The 17,437-nt window shown below is 36.1% G+C and overlaps 3 protein-coding genes and 1 non-coding gene across 8 annotated transcripts; 2 read left to right on the top strand and 2 right to left on the bottom strand.

Moving 5' to 3' along the window:
• Window positions 1–318: 318 nt before the first annotated feature.
• Window positions 319–6,956, bottom strand: LOC103836797. Its single transcript, XM_009113089.3, has 20 exons — window positions 6,590–6,956; window positions 6,220–6,506; window positions 6,015–6,120; window positions 5,846–5,928; window positions 5,560–5,720; window positions 5,372–5,465; window positions 5,008–5,090; window positions 4,709–4,918; window positions 4,109–4,468; window positions 3,849–4,011; window positions 3,419–3,610; window positions 3,075–3,284; window positions 2,902–2,994; window positions 2,605–2,822; window positions 2,011–2,511; window positions 1,848–1,928; window positions 1,682–1,767; window positions 1,005–1,604; window positions 781–934; window positions 319–692 (listed from the first exon to the last, which is right to left on the bottom strand). The coding sequence occupies exons 1-20, from the start codon at window positions 6,711–6,713 to the stop codon at window positions 632–634; spliced, it is 3,867 nt and encodes a 1,288-aa protein (XP_009111337.1). The 5' UTR covers window positions 6,714–6,956; the 3' UTR covers window positions 319–631.
• On the bottom strand, window positions 6,928–7,000 carry TRNAF-GAA. The gene has a single exon. It is a non-coding gene; the product is annotated as a tRNA-Phe (tRNA).
• Window positions 7,001–7,150: 150 nt separating this feature from the next.
• Window positions 7,151–8,696, top strand: LOC103836796. Of its 2 annotated transcripts, XM_009113088.3 has the most exons (7): window positions 7,196–7,557; window positions 7,641–7,740; window positions 7,824–7,919; window positions 8,047–8,099; window positions 8,180–8,228; window positions 8,311–8,358; window positions 8,461–8,683. In XM_009113088.3, exons 1-7 carry the CDS (start codon window positions 7,319–7,321, stop codon window positions 8,542–8,544), a joined length of 669 nt encoding a protein of 222 aa, XP_009111336.1. In that variant the 5' UTR covers window positions 7,196–7,318; the 3' UTR covers window positions 8,545–8,683. The 2 variants fall into 2 exon arrangements, with proteins under 2 accessions (XP_033135308.1, XP_009111336.1); XM_033279417.1 differs by having other exon boundaries at window positions 7,151–7,557; window positions 8,180–8,358; window positions 8,461–8,696.
• A 277-nt stretch (window positions 8,697–8,973) lies between these two features.
• LOC103836793 (chalcone synthase 3) lies at window positions 8,974–17,025 on the top strand. 4 transcript variants are annotated; one of them, XM_033279411.1, is made up of 6 exons: window positions 8,974–11,174; window positions 11,328–11,404; window positions 11,498–11,677; window positions 12,874–12,945; window positions 13,015–15,603; window positions 15,867–17,025. In XM_033279411.1, exons 5-6 carry the CDS (start codon window positions 15,417–15,419, stop codon window positions 16,859–16,861), a joined length of 1,182 nt encoding a protein of 393 aa, XP_033135302.1. In that variant the 5' UTR covers window positions 8,974–11,174; window positions 11,328–11,404; window positions 11,498–11,677; window positions 12,874–12,945; window positions 13,015–15,416; the 3' UTR covers window positions 16,862–17,025. The 4 variants fall into 4 exon arrangements, with proteins under 4 accessions (XP_033135302.1, XP_033135303.1, XP_033135300.1 ...); XM_033279412.1 differs by having other exon boundaries at window positions 12,839–12,945; XM_033279409.1 differs by having other exon boundaries at window positions 12,874–15,603.
• The last annotated feature ends 412 nt before the right edge of the window (window positions 17,026–17,437 follow it).

The raw sequence follows: 17,437 nt of genomic DNA, 5'->3' as shown, positions 1-17,437 counted from the left end.
AATGAATGGACATAAGCAAAACATGATGATTACATGACAGACCTCATTTGAGATAATTTTGAGTTAAGTTTTAAACATTTGAAACATCGAATATGTTTTCTTTATTTGTGAAATATCAAAGTTGAGAACATTCCATTGTAGATGTTCTAAGAATATTACAAAAAGAATATAAAATACAAGCTAAATACAATTAGAAAATTTTAAAGCGTTTATGTGTACAAAATCTATATATTGAGATCTGGACGGGATGTAAAGGTCGAAAAAGCCACACACAAGTATCACAAAACTACTATTTATTAATTTATAAAGAATCAAATATGTGACGAATATAATTTATTAATGAATCGTACTTAATTGATTAGTAACATGAATAAGGTCATGTGTAACGTTGATATTTCGTCCACAAAGGTCCCACCCACATGGGGCACAACTCCATATTACCGATCTTTGAGCAATAATGTAACTATCAAATTGGGTTCAGATCCATGATCCCACAATTTAATAGACCACCGACCGACAAAAAACACATCTCTTATCAAACTTTAAACCAGAAAGCAACCCCGGTTTACTCTTAACCAGCAATCAAAATTGGGTTGGTACAAATTACAGTTCTTTGACACGAACCGAGCTGTTAACCGGAGAATTCAACCATTTGGATTCCGCGTCCAGCCACAGCGATTTGGTATCTGTTTCTGCACAGACAGTCGATATAACATGTTTGGTATGTGAGCAACATGGCTATAGATAATAAGGTGAAGGGTGTTAATGCATTTTACTTACTCATCAATGGCTTTAGCATCAAGCGCCTCTGGCTCTGGTACACTGATGATTATATGAGCGTGCTCGACCAGTTTACCATCTTTGTCTAGATACCAACATCTCACACGTTGATCAAGACCTGTTGAGAATATCCACTTCACGTCCATCCACACACCTTCATCGTATCAAAAATCAAGAATCAGTATTTTCGTTAGGGAACTGGTGAAAGATAACCTTGTTAGTACCTTTTATGGCAGAGCTATGAGCTGATGCAACACCACCACGGTCTGTAAGCCTGATACTGTAACTTGGGGTTTGTTCAGATTTGTTGGCAGGACTACTGCTAAGGATGTTGAAGCTAAGACAATGAAGGGCTTGATCATCACCCCCGCTAATCACATTGAACATCAAACCATTGCCGTGACTTGGAGAGCTGCTCGAGCGGGAAACATGAAGGCAGTTGACGCCAGATTGATGAGCATTCTTAACGACATGTGAAGGCTTTATCTCGCTTGTATCAGGAAGAGAATCTGCACTTTCGTTGTTACCGTTTTCCTGAGGAATAACACCATTTGCTGGATCTTCTTCTGCAGATTCACTAACCAAGGTACTGCTACTGTCTTGTGTTCTCTTCGCGCCTAACAGTTTCCATTTCCTACCACCTTGGCTTCCTCTTCCAGTTCGTGGTCGTTTCTGACAATCAATGAACTTCTCGATATGGAGGCTCGATACTTGCTTCACAAAAGCTTCTACACTTGTAGTTACATCCCAAAAGGCTATGCTTCCATCTGTGGCTCCACTGATGAGAAGATAAGCATCACTAGATGATGTATTATTATTCTCACCTGTCATGTAAAGTTGCCGAAAAATGTTACACGAGTGAAGAAGGTTTCGAGAAAAGTATTAATGTAAATGGCTTAACCTTCATTTGGAGGATGCAGAGGCACAATGGCGTGTTGTAGTGACAGAACTGGAGATTTCAGAGGAACCAAAGACGCAACATCAAACCTGAAATTAGAAGCAGAGTAAATCAAAATGAAACACATAGGTAAATATAAAAGTCATCAAACAAGTAAACACTTGATTACCACAATCTATGCGGCAAGACCAGCGCTCGTAGTGTAAGGGTGGCATCAGAGCAAGCCACAGCGATAAAACAGATAGTTAACCTGAAAAGATGAAAACACAAGATTTCAACATCGTCTATCATTGATGGGTTCAATCAAAGTAAGTGAAGGCTCTCCCTCTGACCTGGAACCAACACATTTGACTAGAAAAGCAGTCGTAGCCATGTATCTCCAGTCATCTTCATAATTTTCTCGCCCCTGGTAGGAATTGGATCTTGATTCTGTGACGTTAACGCTAGTATCTTCTTCTACAACATCCAGTTTCGGAGATTTCTCAATCTTTTTACTTTTGGTGGGCATGTCAGTAGCAAGCCATTGGAACGTCACTGAAGAGACATCCGATGAAGCTCTATCGTCTCCGTTATCACTAACTAAAGATTCTCCCTTCTTATTTTGTCTACCATTCCTTAGGAGCCAAGAGGTTAGAACACGCTTGGCTCCAACAGATATCAGTAAGCAAGGGCTTTCACTATCATCCATCACAGAGTCTTCTCCGCCAATGTCTGGTATGTCTGAAGCAATTATGTGCATGTTTGATACACAGCAAACTGATCTCACTGCTGATCCTCCAACATGTTCTCCTAATAGCTCTGATGTTGACCAATTTCCAAACTCAGATGCATACCTAGATGAACCCCGAACACTTTGAAACAGTTAGACAAAAGTATTTATATCATCAAGCATCACGTAATTAAAATTTATTATGACTACTACCCACCTAGTTAATCTCACGGATCCATCTTCACAACCTGTTGCAATCCAACTAGACCGATCAGATATTTTGCGTTCTTCAGATTCAAATCCAGCTTTTGTATCCGCAGAGATGAAACATAAGGAATGTAATTCTCTTCCATGAAATTGTGTATGCAAATTTAGAGGAAAGACTTTGGTCTTTTCTCCTCCAACCCAGTGTCTATGAATATGAATGACATCATCCTAGGAAAGAGACAGGTTTATAATCAGTCAAAGACACAAACATTACCATACAAGTTTCATTGAGAGACAGAAGATGTACCTTCACATAAGCAAAACAGTTTTGCATCTCAGGGATGTCCCCGAGATAGAAAGAGTGGGGACGACGCCATCCACCGCATGAGATCTGTGCAACCTGTTGTCATAAGAAGTTCAGAGTATTATTACAGCTAGGATCTAAAAAGGTCAATATAAATTGAGAAGCCAGAGGAGCACCTTTGTTTCAGTTGTTAAGTTCCACAAAATAAAATCAGTTGATGAAAATCCAGCGGCATATTCATTGTTCGGATGGTCTTTGGAAAAGTGCATGCCTTGGCAAACAGATTGGACTAAGCTCAACTCTTTCAGTTGTTTCAAACCCATAAACTCTAAAGCCTGCCTCTCTCTGTCATATTCAAAATAGCATATGCAACCGTCTGCTCCAGTCTGAAAATGAGATTTAGAAAAAGGAAGAATCAAAAACAAGAAAATGAAAGAAAATATTTCATAAATTTATTTCTCCTGATAAACCAAGCAAGCACCAAGAGCAGAAGATAACAAGTTAAATAAACTAATCATACCGAGTATATCTCAGCTTTGTTGGAAGTTAATCTGACCACTGAAAGACTGGAAACAGTTGAAATCCCATGGGCAGCTTTGAAATAGTTAGATGAAGGTATCTTCAATTCTGGAGAAACAGAAACCCCGTCCAGCATATCCTTTGACAGGGGAAAAAGTGTAATATTGCCACGTAAATCTCCACACACAAGCACCTGCAAGCAACAATCATGTCAGTACAGATTACAAAATTCACAATCACAAGGCTAAAACACAACACAACACAACTCTTGGATGCAATCTAATAGACTACATATCTAAAAAATATTCTCTTTAGTATTTTGCCATAACCAAGAGTTGTGTTCGTAGCTCTTCATTTAGCTGATATGGTGTAGAGAGGAAAAGGAAAGCAATATAACACAGAAACATGGCAATAACTGCAACGAGTATCACCTCATCTTCAGCTGATGCATCTACACACATTATTCGCATTCCAAAAGAAGAGGAGAATTCGGCCACAAGGGAGATATCATAAGCGCTAGAAGCAGCAGAAGCTAAAGGATCAGATAGTCTCCACAGCTTCAACAGTCCTCTAGGATTGCAAGAACAAACAAACCTGGAAGCCAGAGACTGGAAACTGTAATCTCATAATATTTCTCACCAAATGATTCATTATATAGGTCCAGTATCATTTTAATCAACGAGATATTTACCTATATCCTAATGATTTGCACCAGAAGGTCCCCAGAAGTTGTCTCTCTGGGCTAGCCTTCCAAGTTTGATTGGATCCCGCAAGTGGGTTACACATATCACCAATAACTCGAACTATTGTCATATTTCCTTTGCCATCTCCAAGAGCAACCCAATCATCTAATGCACAAGACTCGTGTACCTTTCCTCCAGGCAAAACATCCATGGTAATAATAGGCCCTTCTTCAGGTATGCGAACTAGCTCAGTCCACTTTACATTTCCAGATGGTAACAATCTTGCATGGTACAAGCAACCATGGTTTGTGGCCACGTACATGGTATCCTCCTGCGTAAACTGCAAACAGCGTACATACTCACTCTTGCTGCAAGGGGAAAACAATCATATTTACAAATTATACACAAGAAAATCCAGACATTCATTTACAGTTTTAAACCGCCCTCTTCCTTAGTTACATAAATAGCTATATTAACAGGAACATGAATCCAAATTAACATATTCACTTAACCTCAACATTTCTAAACATTACTTTGATTTACTACCAAAGTACCATTCATGTTCAAAGTCACCGGTCTCTAAAATCTTGTCATGGCATATGTATTACCTGTCCATGCGACCAGTATGCTGCACTGAATTTGGGAGACGGGTTGAAAAAGATTCCACTTTATCTTGTGAATCATGCATTCCTACAGTATCCAACAAGATTTCAGACCCACAATTATGCAATTGATGCACTTTGATTGCGGAGTCAAATCCAGCAGTAACAAGAAGGGATGAGTTCGGATCATACAAACATCTCCATATGCCTCTTCCGCTGTATAATAAACAATGGCTCTTCATCAGTAATAACATAAACGCAAAGAGTAAAAAGTGCGATCGACCAAACACCATGTCACCACTTACGTATGTTCCTTTATCACTTCCAGCTGCGTACCATCCATGCCCCAGATACGGCATGTACAATCCTCACCAGCAGTAACAATCAACTGAAACAGAAAAACATCCAAATTCAATAACCTAATGTGCTCATCCATCGGTTATCATGATGAACAGATTTATACCTACAATAAAAAACCTATGCTCTAAAGTTAAACGGTGACCGTTCCTCTATTCATCAAAATTTTGGGCTGATAGGTTTTCTAACCGCAGAGGCACTGACATTCACATTCTATGATTTGATCTCTTAGCCTAATACTCAAATGAATGCAGAAAGTTCAAACAAAGTTACAAAACTATATAGTAAGTCAAAGAAATTTGAGGTACATACAGAGTCTGAGATGCAGCAGTCCCAAACCCTCACACTGTGACCAAACAGCACAGGGCCAATGACCTCCTGCGAATCAATTTCCCATATCCTAGCACTGTAAAAGACAAAATAAATACGCCGTTAGACACATGAACAAAAGTACTCATGAAAAGGTGAGGTGTTTATTAAAACACAAAACAAATGTTCACCTACGATCATCAGAGACAGAGACTAGTTTAGATCCATCCGAAGACCAAACGATGCGAAATATTGAACCCTCATGACCAATGAGTCTAAGCATATGGGACGCACAATATTTCCCATTGCCTAAGTTGTCACCATCAAGACCAGAAGCCCTCCAAACAATGATCTGCCAACAACAAGTCGATTCCACTTACTAAAACCATCTCAGACACCAAAAAAACAGAATCGAGAAATGGCAGCAAGACTAAGTAAAGAGCCAGCGGTGAAAAAAAACAAGAAAAGCTAGCATACCTCATTGAAAATAGTCCCAGACGCAATGCGTAGAGTCGAAATACTATTGCCCCATAATCGCATAGTATAAAGTAGACATCTTTCTGCAAAACCAAACAAGTACTTCAACATAAAACAGCTCTAACTCGATTCTTCAAAACCCTTAAACCCAAGTAACAGTAACACTAACCTGGTGAATGAATCTCAAAAGCCATACGTGACTCTTTAACATCCCAAACACACACAGAGTTATCACTACACCCAATAGCTAGAAGCTTATCTTCTTCCTCCTCATCCTATCATCACAACAACAAACCCCACTCTCATCAGGAAACAATTCACACTACAAAAAATCAACCAAACACCAACAGAGAAGAAGAGAGTCTCATTCCAACCTTCAAGAAACAAACGTCGAAGACCCAATTGCTAAGCCTCGGCAAAGACTCAACCACTTCCAAACCCACAGAGACTTCACCACCACTCGAACCTAACTCAACAACCAACGCAAAGATCTTCACTTTCTTCTCCCCAAACACAACAAGCTTATACTTATACTTATCACCAGAACGAACAAAGCTCCCGCTACAAACAGTTCCATGTACGCGAACTCCCTCAAACACTTGGAACGAGCGAATCAGCTCCCCAGAGCTCAATTCGTAAAGCAGAATCTCCGAACCGGATCCTAATTTTCAAATTAATGAAATCCCTAATTACATCGAAAACTAATTGAAATTTGAATTTAGAGAACAAGTGTTTAGCACTCACCGGCGAGAAGATAAGGAATGGGGGAAACGTGTTGCGGGAGGTTGAGGAAAGCTAAGGAGGAGACTTCTCCGAGATATGGACCGGCACGAGGGTTCCACGTGCGGCGGGTGTTGTCTTTCGCCATGGCTTTGTTGCTTCACCAGTTCGGGGGCGGCTCCGACTAGAGTTCAAAGTTTTTAAGAGGTAACTGAAAGAAACTATAGTCAAACTTTCCAAAATGAGTCAACTAAACATTTGGGCTTAGGAACTGTTTGAGAGTGAATGGTCCAATGGGCCTCAAATAGAAAATTACAATTAGGGAGTGAAGGGCCCAAAAGGCAGAAAATAAAAAAATAAGATGCGGTGAGCGTGGATCGAACACGCGACCTTCAGATCTTCAGTCTGACGCTCTCCCAACTGAGCTATCCCCGCTTTTGTTTATTATTTTATTTGTATTATATATATACTATAAACGTATTTATTTTTGTTAGTTTTTGAATGTGTGTGAAATGAACAAAATGATCGTGACCGAAAAGGATCTTTATTAATGTTGGCCCATTAATGTTTTCTATTAAGCCCATCTTTATTTACCGAACATATTTCAACCTGTTGAAGCAAGACACGTGGCATAACCAAACACAAGAAGCAAACTACTTCTCCTCCTTTCATACTCCAACGACACGTTCTTTCCATTTCTCTCGCCGTTAAAACATAAACCACACAGAAAACACGACGACGAACCAACAAAAGATGTCTGCGACGACGGCGATTTTCTCTCTAACGAACTCTAATGCCGTCTCCACGGGATTCAAAAATCGAAAGCTTCATTGCAACAACGGCGCCGTAGCTAAAACCACTTCGAGATATTCACCTTCTTCTCTGATGAAGCCTTGGCCTCTTGCCTCTAGATTCTCCCCTTTGATTTCACCAACTGTTAAATCTTCGGTGTTCAGGAGATTCGACACTCTCATGGAGTGGCAAGAATGCAAGTAAGCGATTCATCATCTTCCCCCACATCCAAAGGATTTGGATTTAAACCAAAGTTTCGAACCTTTTTGTGTCTGAGTTTCAGAGTGAGGAAGAAGGTGGAAGTGCCTGTATCTGTTGCTTACGGACTCTACTCCGAGCGAGAGTCGATTCCTAGATGGATGACTTTCATTTCATCCGTAAAGGTCATATGCCTGTTCTTGTTTGTTATTGAACATTTTGAAACGCCGTCGTTTTGGTGTGTTGATGTTGTGATTTAGTTCTGCAGGTACTCAAGGACAAATCTGATTTGTCTCGATGGACATTGAAGTATTCGGCTTTTGGTCAGAATCTAGAGTACTCTTGGCTTGCTAAGAACTTGCAGGCAAGTATAGCTTCAACACTCTTTGTTATAGTGTTTTTTTTTTTTTGAACAAGTTATATGCCTTGGTCTCTCTACATAACACGTTAGGCGGCTTTAATGATTTTTTTTAATTTCTGTTTTTATGCAGCCTCTCCCGAACCAGAAAATACATTGGATTTCTCTAGAAGGCCTTCCCAACAGGTAAACTGAATTGTAGTGAATCTAAAACTTCTTGTCTTGAATCAAGCTTGATGTGAAGGTCTTGTCTTTTTTTAAAACAGGGGTACTGTTCGGTTTTTCCCGCAAGGACCTTCATCATGTGAAGTGGAAGTGAGTTCTTCTTTTGCTTCTGCGACATTCTCTCTCATTAATCATTCATCTTTTCTGAGCTCTTGTTTTGCTTTGCTTGCAGCTAACCTTTGCGTACGAAGTTCCGCTGCTACTTGTACCATTTGCAACAGTAAGCATTCTTTATTCTATTGTATCAATATTCGATGATTTAGAGAGTGAATCAACACAACTGAATGTTGTCTAAAATCTTTGGTCTTTTGTTTTTGGTCAGGCGCTTCAACCGCTAATGCAAGGAATGATTAAGGATAGTTTGGAGCTATTTGCAGAGATTGCAAAAACCACAAAGACCACTTAGTTATACAAAAAACACAACACCGAAACTTATCCACAATACACATCACTGCATTGTTCTTACAAGGAATTTGCACAGAGAATCATTGTTGTGACGACAGAGTTACCATATTTAATTTTTTATAAAGAATTGTTCATGTCAAGAAATGACTTATATATATATATATAGTCCACTTAATTATACAAACACACAACAGCAAGATTATCCACAATACATATATTCTCATTGTTCTTACAAGGAATTTGCACAGAGAATCATTGTTATGATGACAGAGTTACCATATTTATTTTTTTATAAAGAATTGTTCATGTCAAGAAATGACTTTTATATATACATATAGTCCACTTAGTTATACAAACACACAACAGCGAAATTATCCACAATACATATATTCTCATTGTTACAAGGAATTTGCGTAGAGAATCATTGTCATGACGACAGAGTTACCATATTTATGTTCTTAGAGAGAACTGTTCATGTCAAGAAATGACTACATTTTAATTTCGGAGGACTAGAGACTCTGGATTTGTCTGAACAAAAAAAAAATGTAATTGTTGACCAATGAGTGACACTTAGGCTTCGAATGGATGATGCAGATCAAAAAATGCAGATCAAACAGAAATGCAGATCAAGCAGAACAAATGCAGATCACGCAGATCAAGCAGAACAAATGCAGATCAAATTAAATTGACAAATTATAATTTTTAAATGAATTAAAAAAATTAAAAAAAATTGAATAAAAATTAAATATCTAAAAATACAACTTATTATAAATAAGTAAAAATATCATGTTGAAAAAATAAAAAATAAATACCATCATTTAATACTGAAATTTATATTTATATGAAAATTCAGTACAGTTACAAAAATTATAAAGAGTATTCTTGTTTTTCTCTTATTTTTTGTATCTTTATTAAATTTTTGGTTCATTCTTACCCTTTGGCTCAACTATAGAACTAATACTATTGATTTTACATATATTATATTGTATAAACAAAATCTTAATTTAACAATTTAACGTAATGTGTATAATATGTTTTGCATACAATTATATAAAATTTTGAGTATCTAAATTGAGTATATACAGTAAAACATTTATGCATTAATAGTCGATAAATTATTTCAGTCTCGGACTGGACCAGTTCACAATATAACACAAATCCGTAAAATAATAATTTTTAAGCAATTTTTATATAAATACATGGTCCCATTAAATTTATAAATTAATAATATATATTTTTTTATATTCAAATGATATTATCTCTATTTCTCTTAACAATTTAATATATTTTGATTATATTTAATAAAATTATATCTAAGAAATAATATAATAAAAATAATATGAAAGTGGAATTTCAAAAACTTAATTAATGTATATATAGTAAAATTAATCATTTTCATTTTATATAAAAATATACTCTATAATTAGAAAACCTAAAAAATAATTTTTTTTTGTAACTTAATCTCTTTAAATTAATAAAATTTTACAGTCCCATCATTATTAATTTATAAAATGTTCACGTATGTGTTTATGAAATTGTATAAAATTTAATATATATATATATGTATAGAATATATCATTTTATATAGTTGTATAAAAATCATCTTAAAATTCTTTATAAGACAAAAAAGACTTACTTTTAAAGAAGAGTTTTTGCTGTGAAAAATTAAATAAACTAGTATTTAATACTTATTTATAAGTAAAGAAAAAGACAAAAAAACAGTTATTCAAAAAATGATAATTAAAAGGAAGCATGCATTGATTGGGCATCTGCATTTGATCCACCCGTTTTTTCCTTGTTCATGCAGGACAATATTTTATCACATTGGTTTGTTCTGCATGCAGTTTTATTTAATTTTTATTATTATTATTTCTCCAGCACTTTTATGGTGATTGGAAGCTAAATACAGAACAATCTGCATATCTTTTTCTCGTGTGTTTTTTCTGCATTTCTCCTGTCACACATTCAGACCCTTAGTTGATAATATAAAATTTATGTGAATCGATAATATAAGTGTGTGAATAAAGCTGTGTGTGAATAATAATAATAATTAGTGTCACCAATGCAAATAGTAATAATATCATTTATGACTTTATTATTATAAGAACAATAATAATATTTCTTCTTTTGTTAAAGATTTGATTGGGCCTCAATAAACGTAATTTATTTTCTTCTCGAAACTAACGTTATATTGACCCGTTATATATGTTTACTTATTTAAAAATAGGACCGTTGTAAATTACAACTTGTAATTGACCCGTTAGTGTAAAGACTGAAAAAAACATCGAACGAACACAAATTACTTTTAAAATAAGACCGTTGTAATTAACCCGTTACGTAAAATATTGAATATACATCGAAGGAATACAAATAACTTAAAAAATAAGACCGTTGTAAATGAAAATGAGCCGTTGGGCGCTCCTCTATATAAGAAGAGCTCCTCTTGCCTTCTTTCACCATCAACTTTGTCCTCCTCTCAATTCTTACAAACAAAGAGACAAGCAAAATAAAAGACCAACAAGAGTTAAAGACTCTGTCGGAGAAAGAAGACTCGGTCGGAGAACGAAGACTCTGTAGGAGAAAGACATAATGGCGACAAGATTCAAACAAACATGCCTGATCAAGTCGGAGGTATCTATCTCTTCTTCGCTGTCTTTCTTTTTATTTATTTTATGTCTTTTCGTCAATATTTTGTGGCATGATCTCGAACAGATCGTGATGGTATATTTATTTTTTTGTGATGATATATTTATGTAGTATGTTCTTTTGGAATCTCTGTAACAGGTGGCGGATGATGTGAAGAATAGTCGTGCGCTCGGTGACATCGGAGAGAGGAAGCCAAAACCCAACCGACTCCAACGGTCAGATCTGTCTTTTATTTATTTTTATGTGTGTTTTTTTTCATCAACATTGTCGTGTATGAATCTAAAACAAATCGTGATGATATGAAACAGGAGGTCGCGCTTATGGTTTAAAGATGCTGCACATGTGAAGAATCGCCGGAGCTGATCAGAACCGAGAGAGAGAGGAAGCCAAATCCCACACTGCCCATACGGTCAAACATTCCATCCACCGACTCCTGTTGTCATTTTTGACCGATGATGACGCAATCACCAACCTCCTTCCTTCTTCAGGTGAAAATCTCTTATCCTCTTTCTTTTCTTCTTTTTATTTAGATAAAAGTTTTTTAATGATTGATTATGAAAGTATAAATGACATAATGTGGAACTAATCTAGAACATGATAGTCCTGTGGTCATTTTTGATATAACATAGTAGAGAGTCTTCATATTATGTGTTCATTTATCTTTCTGATTAATTTCCAAATTTTTAAAAATCTTTTTTATTTCTTTAAGTTTTTGATAAAAGACATTTTTCTTACGTTTTTGAATGATTTGATTACGGAAGCTAAATGCATAATGTGGGTATTTTCGAACATGATGTCTTGTCAATTTTTATGGTCGTTAGAGATATGATGGTTGTTTATCCTTCACATTATATTCATTTAATTTTCTAATTAATCTTCATTTTTTTTACAAGTATTTTTCTTTTAGTAGCTTTTTTTTTTGATAAAATACATTTTAAGGTATTTGAATGATTGATCACGGTCGCTAACTGCATAATGTAAAACTAATCGAACATGTTGCTTATGCAAAGATCATGTTCAAGCTAATCTGAATTAATTTATGTTTTCATGGTTGTTAGTGTGCCTAAAATATATATATAATCCCTAAAGACTAAACGCGAATATCTTAAACCCCAAATGTCTAAATCTGGAAATGGTTTAAGATTACTTAAGTTGTCAACAATACTCAAGTCTCATAAATAGTTAATATAGTAAGAGATCATATAGTAACTGTGTGTCACTGCACAGCTTGGGGTAACGAAAATTCAGAACTAACGAATCTCAGAATATATTCGCAAAACATACATCTTAGAAAGTCAGAAATTCTCAATTGCGTGTATTTGTGTGTTCATATCATTTTATCTTTCCTCTCAAAACATACGCTTAGAACCAATGTGTAGAACGGCTTTCTTCACCTTCTTAGGAACAGACATAGCTCGAAGTTCTGCTAATAATAAATGAATGGAGAGTCTTGTGTTTTAGTTTCTTGTTGAATCGATCTAGATGTGTGTGTTTTAGCAGTACATGAATTATGCAGAAACATCCGAAACTCTGTTCTTGAAAAGAAAAACATCAAGTCCTTTTTGTCCTGAAACCATTAAGCTTAGTTACATGGTTTGAGTTTGATCCGCAAAACATGTTTATCTAATCCGAATTGATATTTTAATAAGTGCATATGTCTTGAATGTGGTGTGGATCAACAAAGTCTATAGCATCTAAGCAAAGTTCAAGCTGCGTCTACTGAATCAGAAAAACACTAACCATGTCGAGAAAACATGTAAGAGATAGATTAATTTTGATATGGAAATATATAAGAAAACCAGGACCGTAGACTACAGTTTGGCAGTTTTATGCCAGAGAGAGTGGAGATAGTTATGGGAAAGCTGAGTTGATATCACTGGAGGAGCTAAAAGATGAATCAAAGGGGATATACCTTGTGAAAGACACCATTGTCCTTGAAGCTGTTATGCTTTGTTTCTCAGAGACTAAGTTGGTCGACTCCACTATCTAGATACTTTTCTTCTCTGTGTGTCTCATGTGTTGTTTGATTATGGATCAACTAGTATCTTAGTAAATTTCTTTTAGTCTAAGAAATGTTGTTAGATATTAGTATATTTTTTATGTCATATTGTCCATATGATGACGAAAATAACATGTCTTTGGTAATTTTGTACACATAGCTAATCTTAAAATTTCACCATGTTTTTACAGTCCATATGGACACGGTGAAGTTGTTGACCAATTTGTGATGTCCATATGGATAGTCGTGAACATATTCTAAAAGTCCATTCTGAAGTCCATATCATCATTTGAAGCTTTTCAAGAATCGATGTCTTCCTGTAATAAGTTTAGCTCATTTGTATGTCATGGTCAAATGAGACATTTAGCTAAAATCAGAGATCAATAATCTTAATATATGTATAAAAATTGGATAACGTTATAAAATCTTATATTTCTTCTTCTTTTTAGTTCTAAAGAAAATTCTGAAGAAAACAACACGAATGAGCCAAAAAATCATATATTGCGAAAATAGTTTCATTTACATATATTATTACCATGAGCACAATTAACTATATAGGATTACACTATAGGAAAAAAAAGATACACTATCAAAACAAAATATAAAAACAGTTAAATATTGATGGGCATATAACTAAGACTATAAAAATTAGCTAGGCATTCATGGAGAAAGTTGGTTGGGGAAAATTGGAGTGGACCCCAATATTTACCATTGCGTTTAGTTGTCCATTGCATATGGAACATATGTTTAAAACCCATCTTCAATAGTACACAAAAATGTATTCTATATTTTACTTTAAAATAGAGTAATTCTATTATAAAATTGAATTAAATTTGCTTTAATGGTTCATTCTATAATAGAATTACTCTATAATAAAGTGAAATACAGAGTAATATTGTTTTTCATTCTATATTTGTAGTAAAAAAATAACATTATTCTATATTTCACTATATTATAGAGTGAACCATTTGGACAAATTCAATTCTATAATGGAGTTATTCTATTTTAGTGTAAAATATGGAGAAAATTTTTGTATCCCATTGAAGATACCCTAAGCTACATGGACAAAATCTGACTGCTCCATATTTTCTTAGTGTTCGTATGAAAACCTCTAGAACTGAAAAATATTTAAAAACACACAATAAACACAAAACATTTTTTCACTGTTTCGGATCTATCGGAATTATTTGTGCCAACTTGTTTCATTTTCGTCGGAACTGTTAACGAAGAGGAGGAGGATCATGGCTTTTGTTCTTCTTTGATACATAGATTTATTCTTATTCTCATTTGATTAACACCATTTTAAAAATTTAAGGTTCTTCCAGAGAGCAAAATCTCAACATCTTTAATCGAAATCAAAACATCTCTTGGGGTACACACATTGGTCTTAATTTAATTTTTATTAGGAGTTAAATTATCGCTGTTTGGCTAGTTTAGATTTGACAATCGATCCAAGTGGTTGATCCAAATGGTTAACACGGTGGGTCGTAATGAATTTATCCATAGGTCTTATTACGTAATTTTCTCTGTAATAAATAAAAACTTATAAATTAATATGACTTGTTGATGCGTCTATACATAAATCAACAGAACTCACATTCAATTTTCTTGATAAGTAACTAAGAGCATGATTAATGCATGTCTCTTATGATAAGGTTCTTAGCTTAATATAAAATATAGTTTATTAGCTTTTAAATAAAAAAACTAATAGATGTCTCTTAAATATGAGATATAAGAATCACTTAGATAACTTTTATTAATAAAATAATTATATAATTAAAATTTATTTTAATAAAATAAAATAAACCATTTACAAAAGGACACGTAATGGGAAAATAAGAGACTAAGCTAAGAGATGTCTTAAATAAGAGACATATCTTATTTATCTCTCATATTTTTTATTAATTTTTTATATTTTAAAAGTAAGAGATCTCGCTAAGAAACTTGCATTAAACATGCTCTAAAAAATGTTTATTAGTTTTTTTTAGTTAAAAATTAAAAGACCTTATCTTATATTATGATAAAAACCATGAAATCCTTAGTCATGCTCTGAGAACCACAAAAAAAGGGAGCTATCCTAGAGATATGCAGTGCTTCATCCAACGTACCCTTTCTTTTTTTCTCCTTTGTCATCTTATTATATAATCCCACTCCCCGCATGTTTCTAAAATATATACACATAACTTGCATAGTACACAAAGTCACATATCGATCAAACTCTCTTAGCGATGTGCACGCCGTCTTCGTTGGACGAGATCAGAAAGGCACAGAGAGCAGATGGCCCTGCAGGTATCTTGGCGATAGGCACGGCCAACCCTGCGAACCATGTGATCCAAGCGGAGTATCCCGACTACTACTTCCGCATCACCAACAGCGAACACATGATCGACCTTAAGGAGAAGTTCAAGCGCATGTGTATGTCTTAACAAACCCTACATTCTATTTCTGCATCTGTATTTTTGGCATTTATATTTGCGCATATTAGTGTACTTGAGCTCAGAGTAAAGAAGTTTGTTATTCACATAAAATGCTCAAGTTAAACTTTACAACTATACACTCTAAAGTATATATACATCCGGTTTAGTGATAGGAAGCTAAACCGATGGTTAGGCAAAAGGAAACTTTAACCAATGTGATTCATATAATCTAATAGCGCATATTTATTTAACAACTAACAGGCGACAAATCGGGGATAAGGAAACGGCACATGCACCTGACGGAAGAGTTTCTGAAGGACAATCCAAACATGTGCGCCTACATGGCTCCTTCTCTCGACGTTCGACAGGACCTAGTGGTGGTTGAAGTCCCTAAGCTAGGCAAAGAGGCGGCAGTGAAGGCCATCAACGAATGGGGTCAGCCCAAGTCCAGGATTACCCACCTTGTCTTCTGTACTACCTCAGGAGTTGACATGCCTGGTGCCGACTACCAGCTCACCAAGCTCCTTGGTCTTTGTCCTTCTGTCAAGCGTCTCATGATGTACCAGCAAGGTTGCTTCGCGGGGGCCACTGTCCTCCGTCTCGCCAAGGACCTCGCCGAGAACAACCGTGGCGCACGTGTTCTCGTCGTCTGCTCCGAGATCATAGCCCTCTTCTTCCGTGGCCCCTCTGACACCCACCTTGATTCCCTCCTCGGACAGGCCCTCTTCAGTGACGGCGCCGCCGCACTCGTTGTCGGTTCGGACCCGGACATCTCTGTGGGAGAGAAACCAATCTTTGAGATGGTGTCTGCCGCGCAGACCATCCTCCCAGACTCGGACGGCGTTATAAATTTACAGTTGAGGGAAGCGGGACTCACCTTCCATCTCCTGAAGCACGTCCCTAGGCTCATCTCGAAGAACATTGAAAAGAGTCTACACGAAGCGTTTAAACCGCTGGGGATAAGCGACTGGAACTCCCTCTTCTGGATAGCCCATCCTGGTGGTCGAGCGATCCTTGATGAGGTTGAGAAAAAGCTAGGACTCAAGGCAGAGAAGCTGAGGGCCACACGTCACGTGTTGAGCGAGTACGGAAACATGACGAGCGCGTGCGTCCTCTTCATATTGGACGAGATGAGGAGGAAGTCCGCCGAAGATGGTGTGGCCACGACAGGAGAAGGGTTGGAGTGGGGTGTCTTGTTTGGTTTCGGACCAGGTCTCACTGTTGAGACACTAGTCTTGCACAGCGTTCCTCTTTGAACAGGAGGCTCCCTTCTTATACCTACCATAATCATTTGTGCCTTATGTTTTTTTTTTTCAAATTAATATATATATTTATGTAATGCAATAACTAAGGAAGAATGGGTCCTTTCAATTTAAATGTCTGTCTTTCTTTCATTGAATACAATATTAAATTAATGGGATCTTGATTGACATCAAAACTCTTTTAACGTCCAGAAGCAAAGCATAGAGACCATTGGGCATTGGCCACGTAAAAGAGTGTTTATAAACACATGCATCTTCTTGGATCCGGTCAAATGATCGCCAAGCCGAAGATAATTCCACTAATTGATCTGACGCATCCAGACTGATATCATGCAAGAGTCGGTGAAGACTAAAGTGGTAGATGAGATACATATAAGGGAACACTGTTCCTCTATCTCTAGAGAAACCTATTAATAATTCGAATAATGTCAAGACATACATCTTCCGAATCTCATTTCTTTACCTCTGTTTTGTATTAGCCATATAACATAACAAGGCATTCAAATTTCACTCTAACTTTCCCAATGGGGACTCAAAAGCATGATCATCAACTAGCCATAGACCAAAGTC

This window comes from Brassica rapa, chromosome A09 (assembly GCF_000309985.2).
Source record: "Brassica rapa cultivar Chiifu-401-42 chromosome A09, CAAS_Brap_v3.01, whole genome shotgun sequence".
Classification (NCBI taxonomy): domain Eukaryota; kingdom Viridiplantae; phylum Streptophyta; class Magnoliopsida; order Brassicales; family Brassicaceae; genus Brassica; species Brassica rapa.
This window is presented reverse-complemented; position numbering and strand designations above follow the sequence as displayed.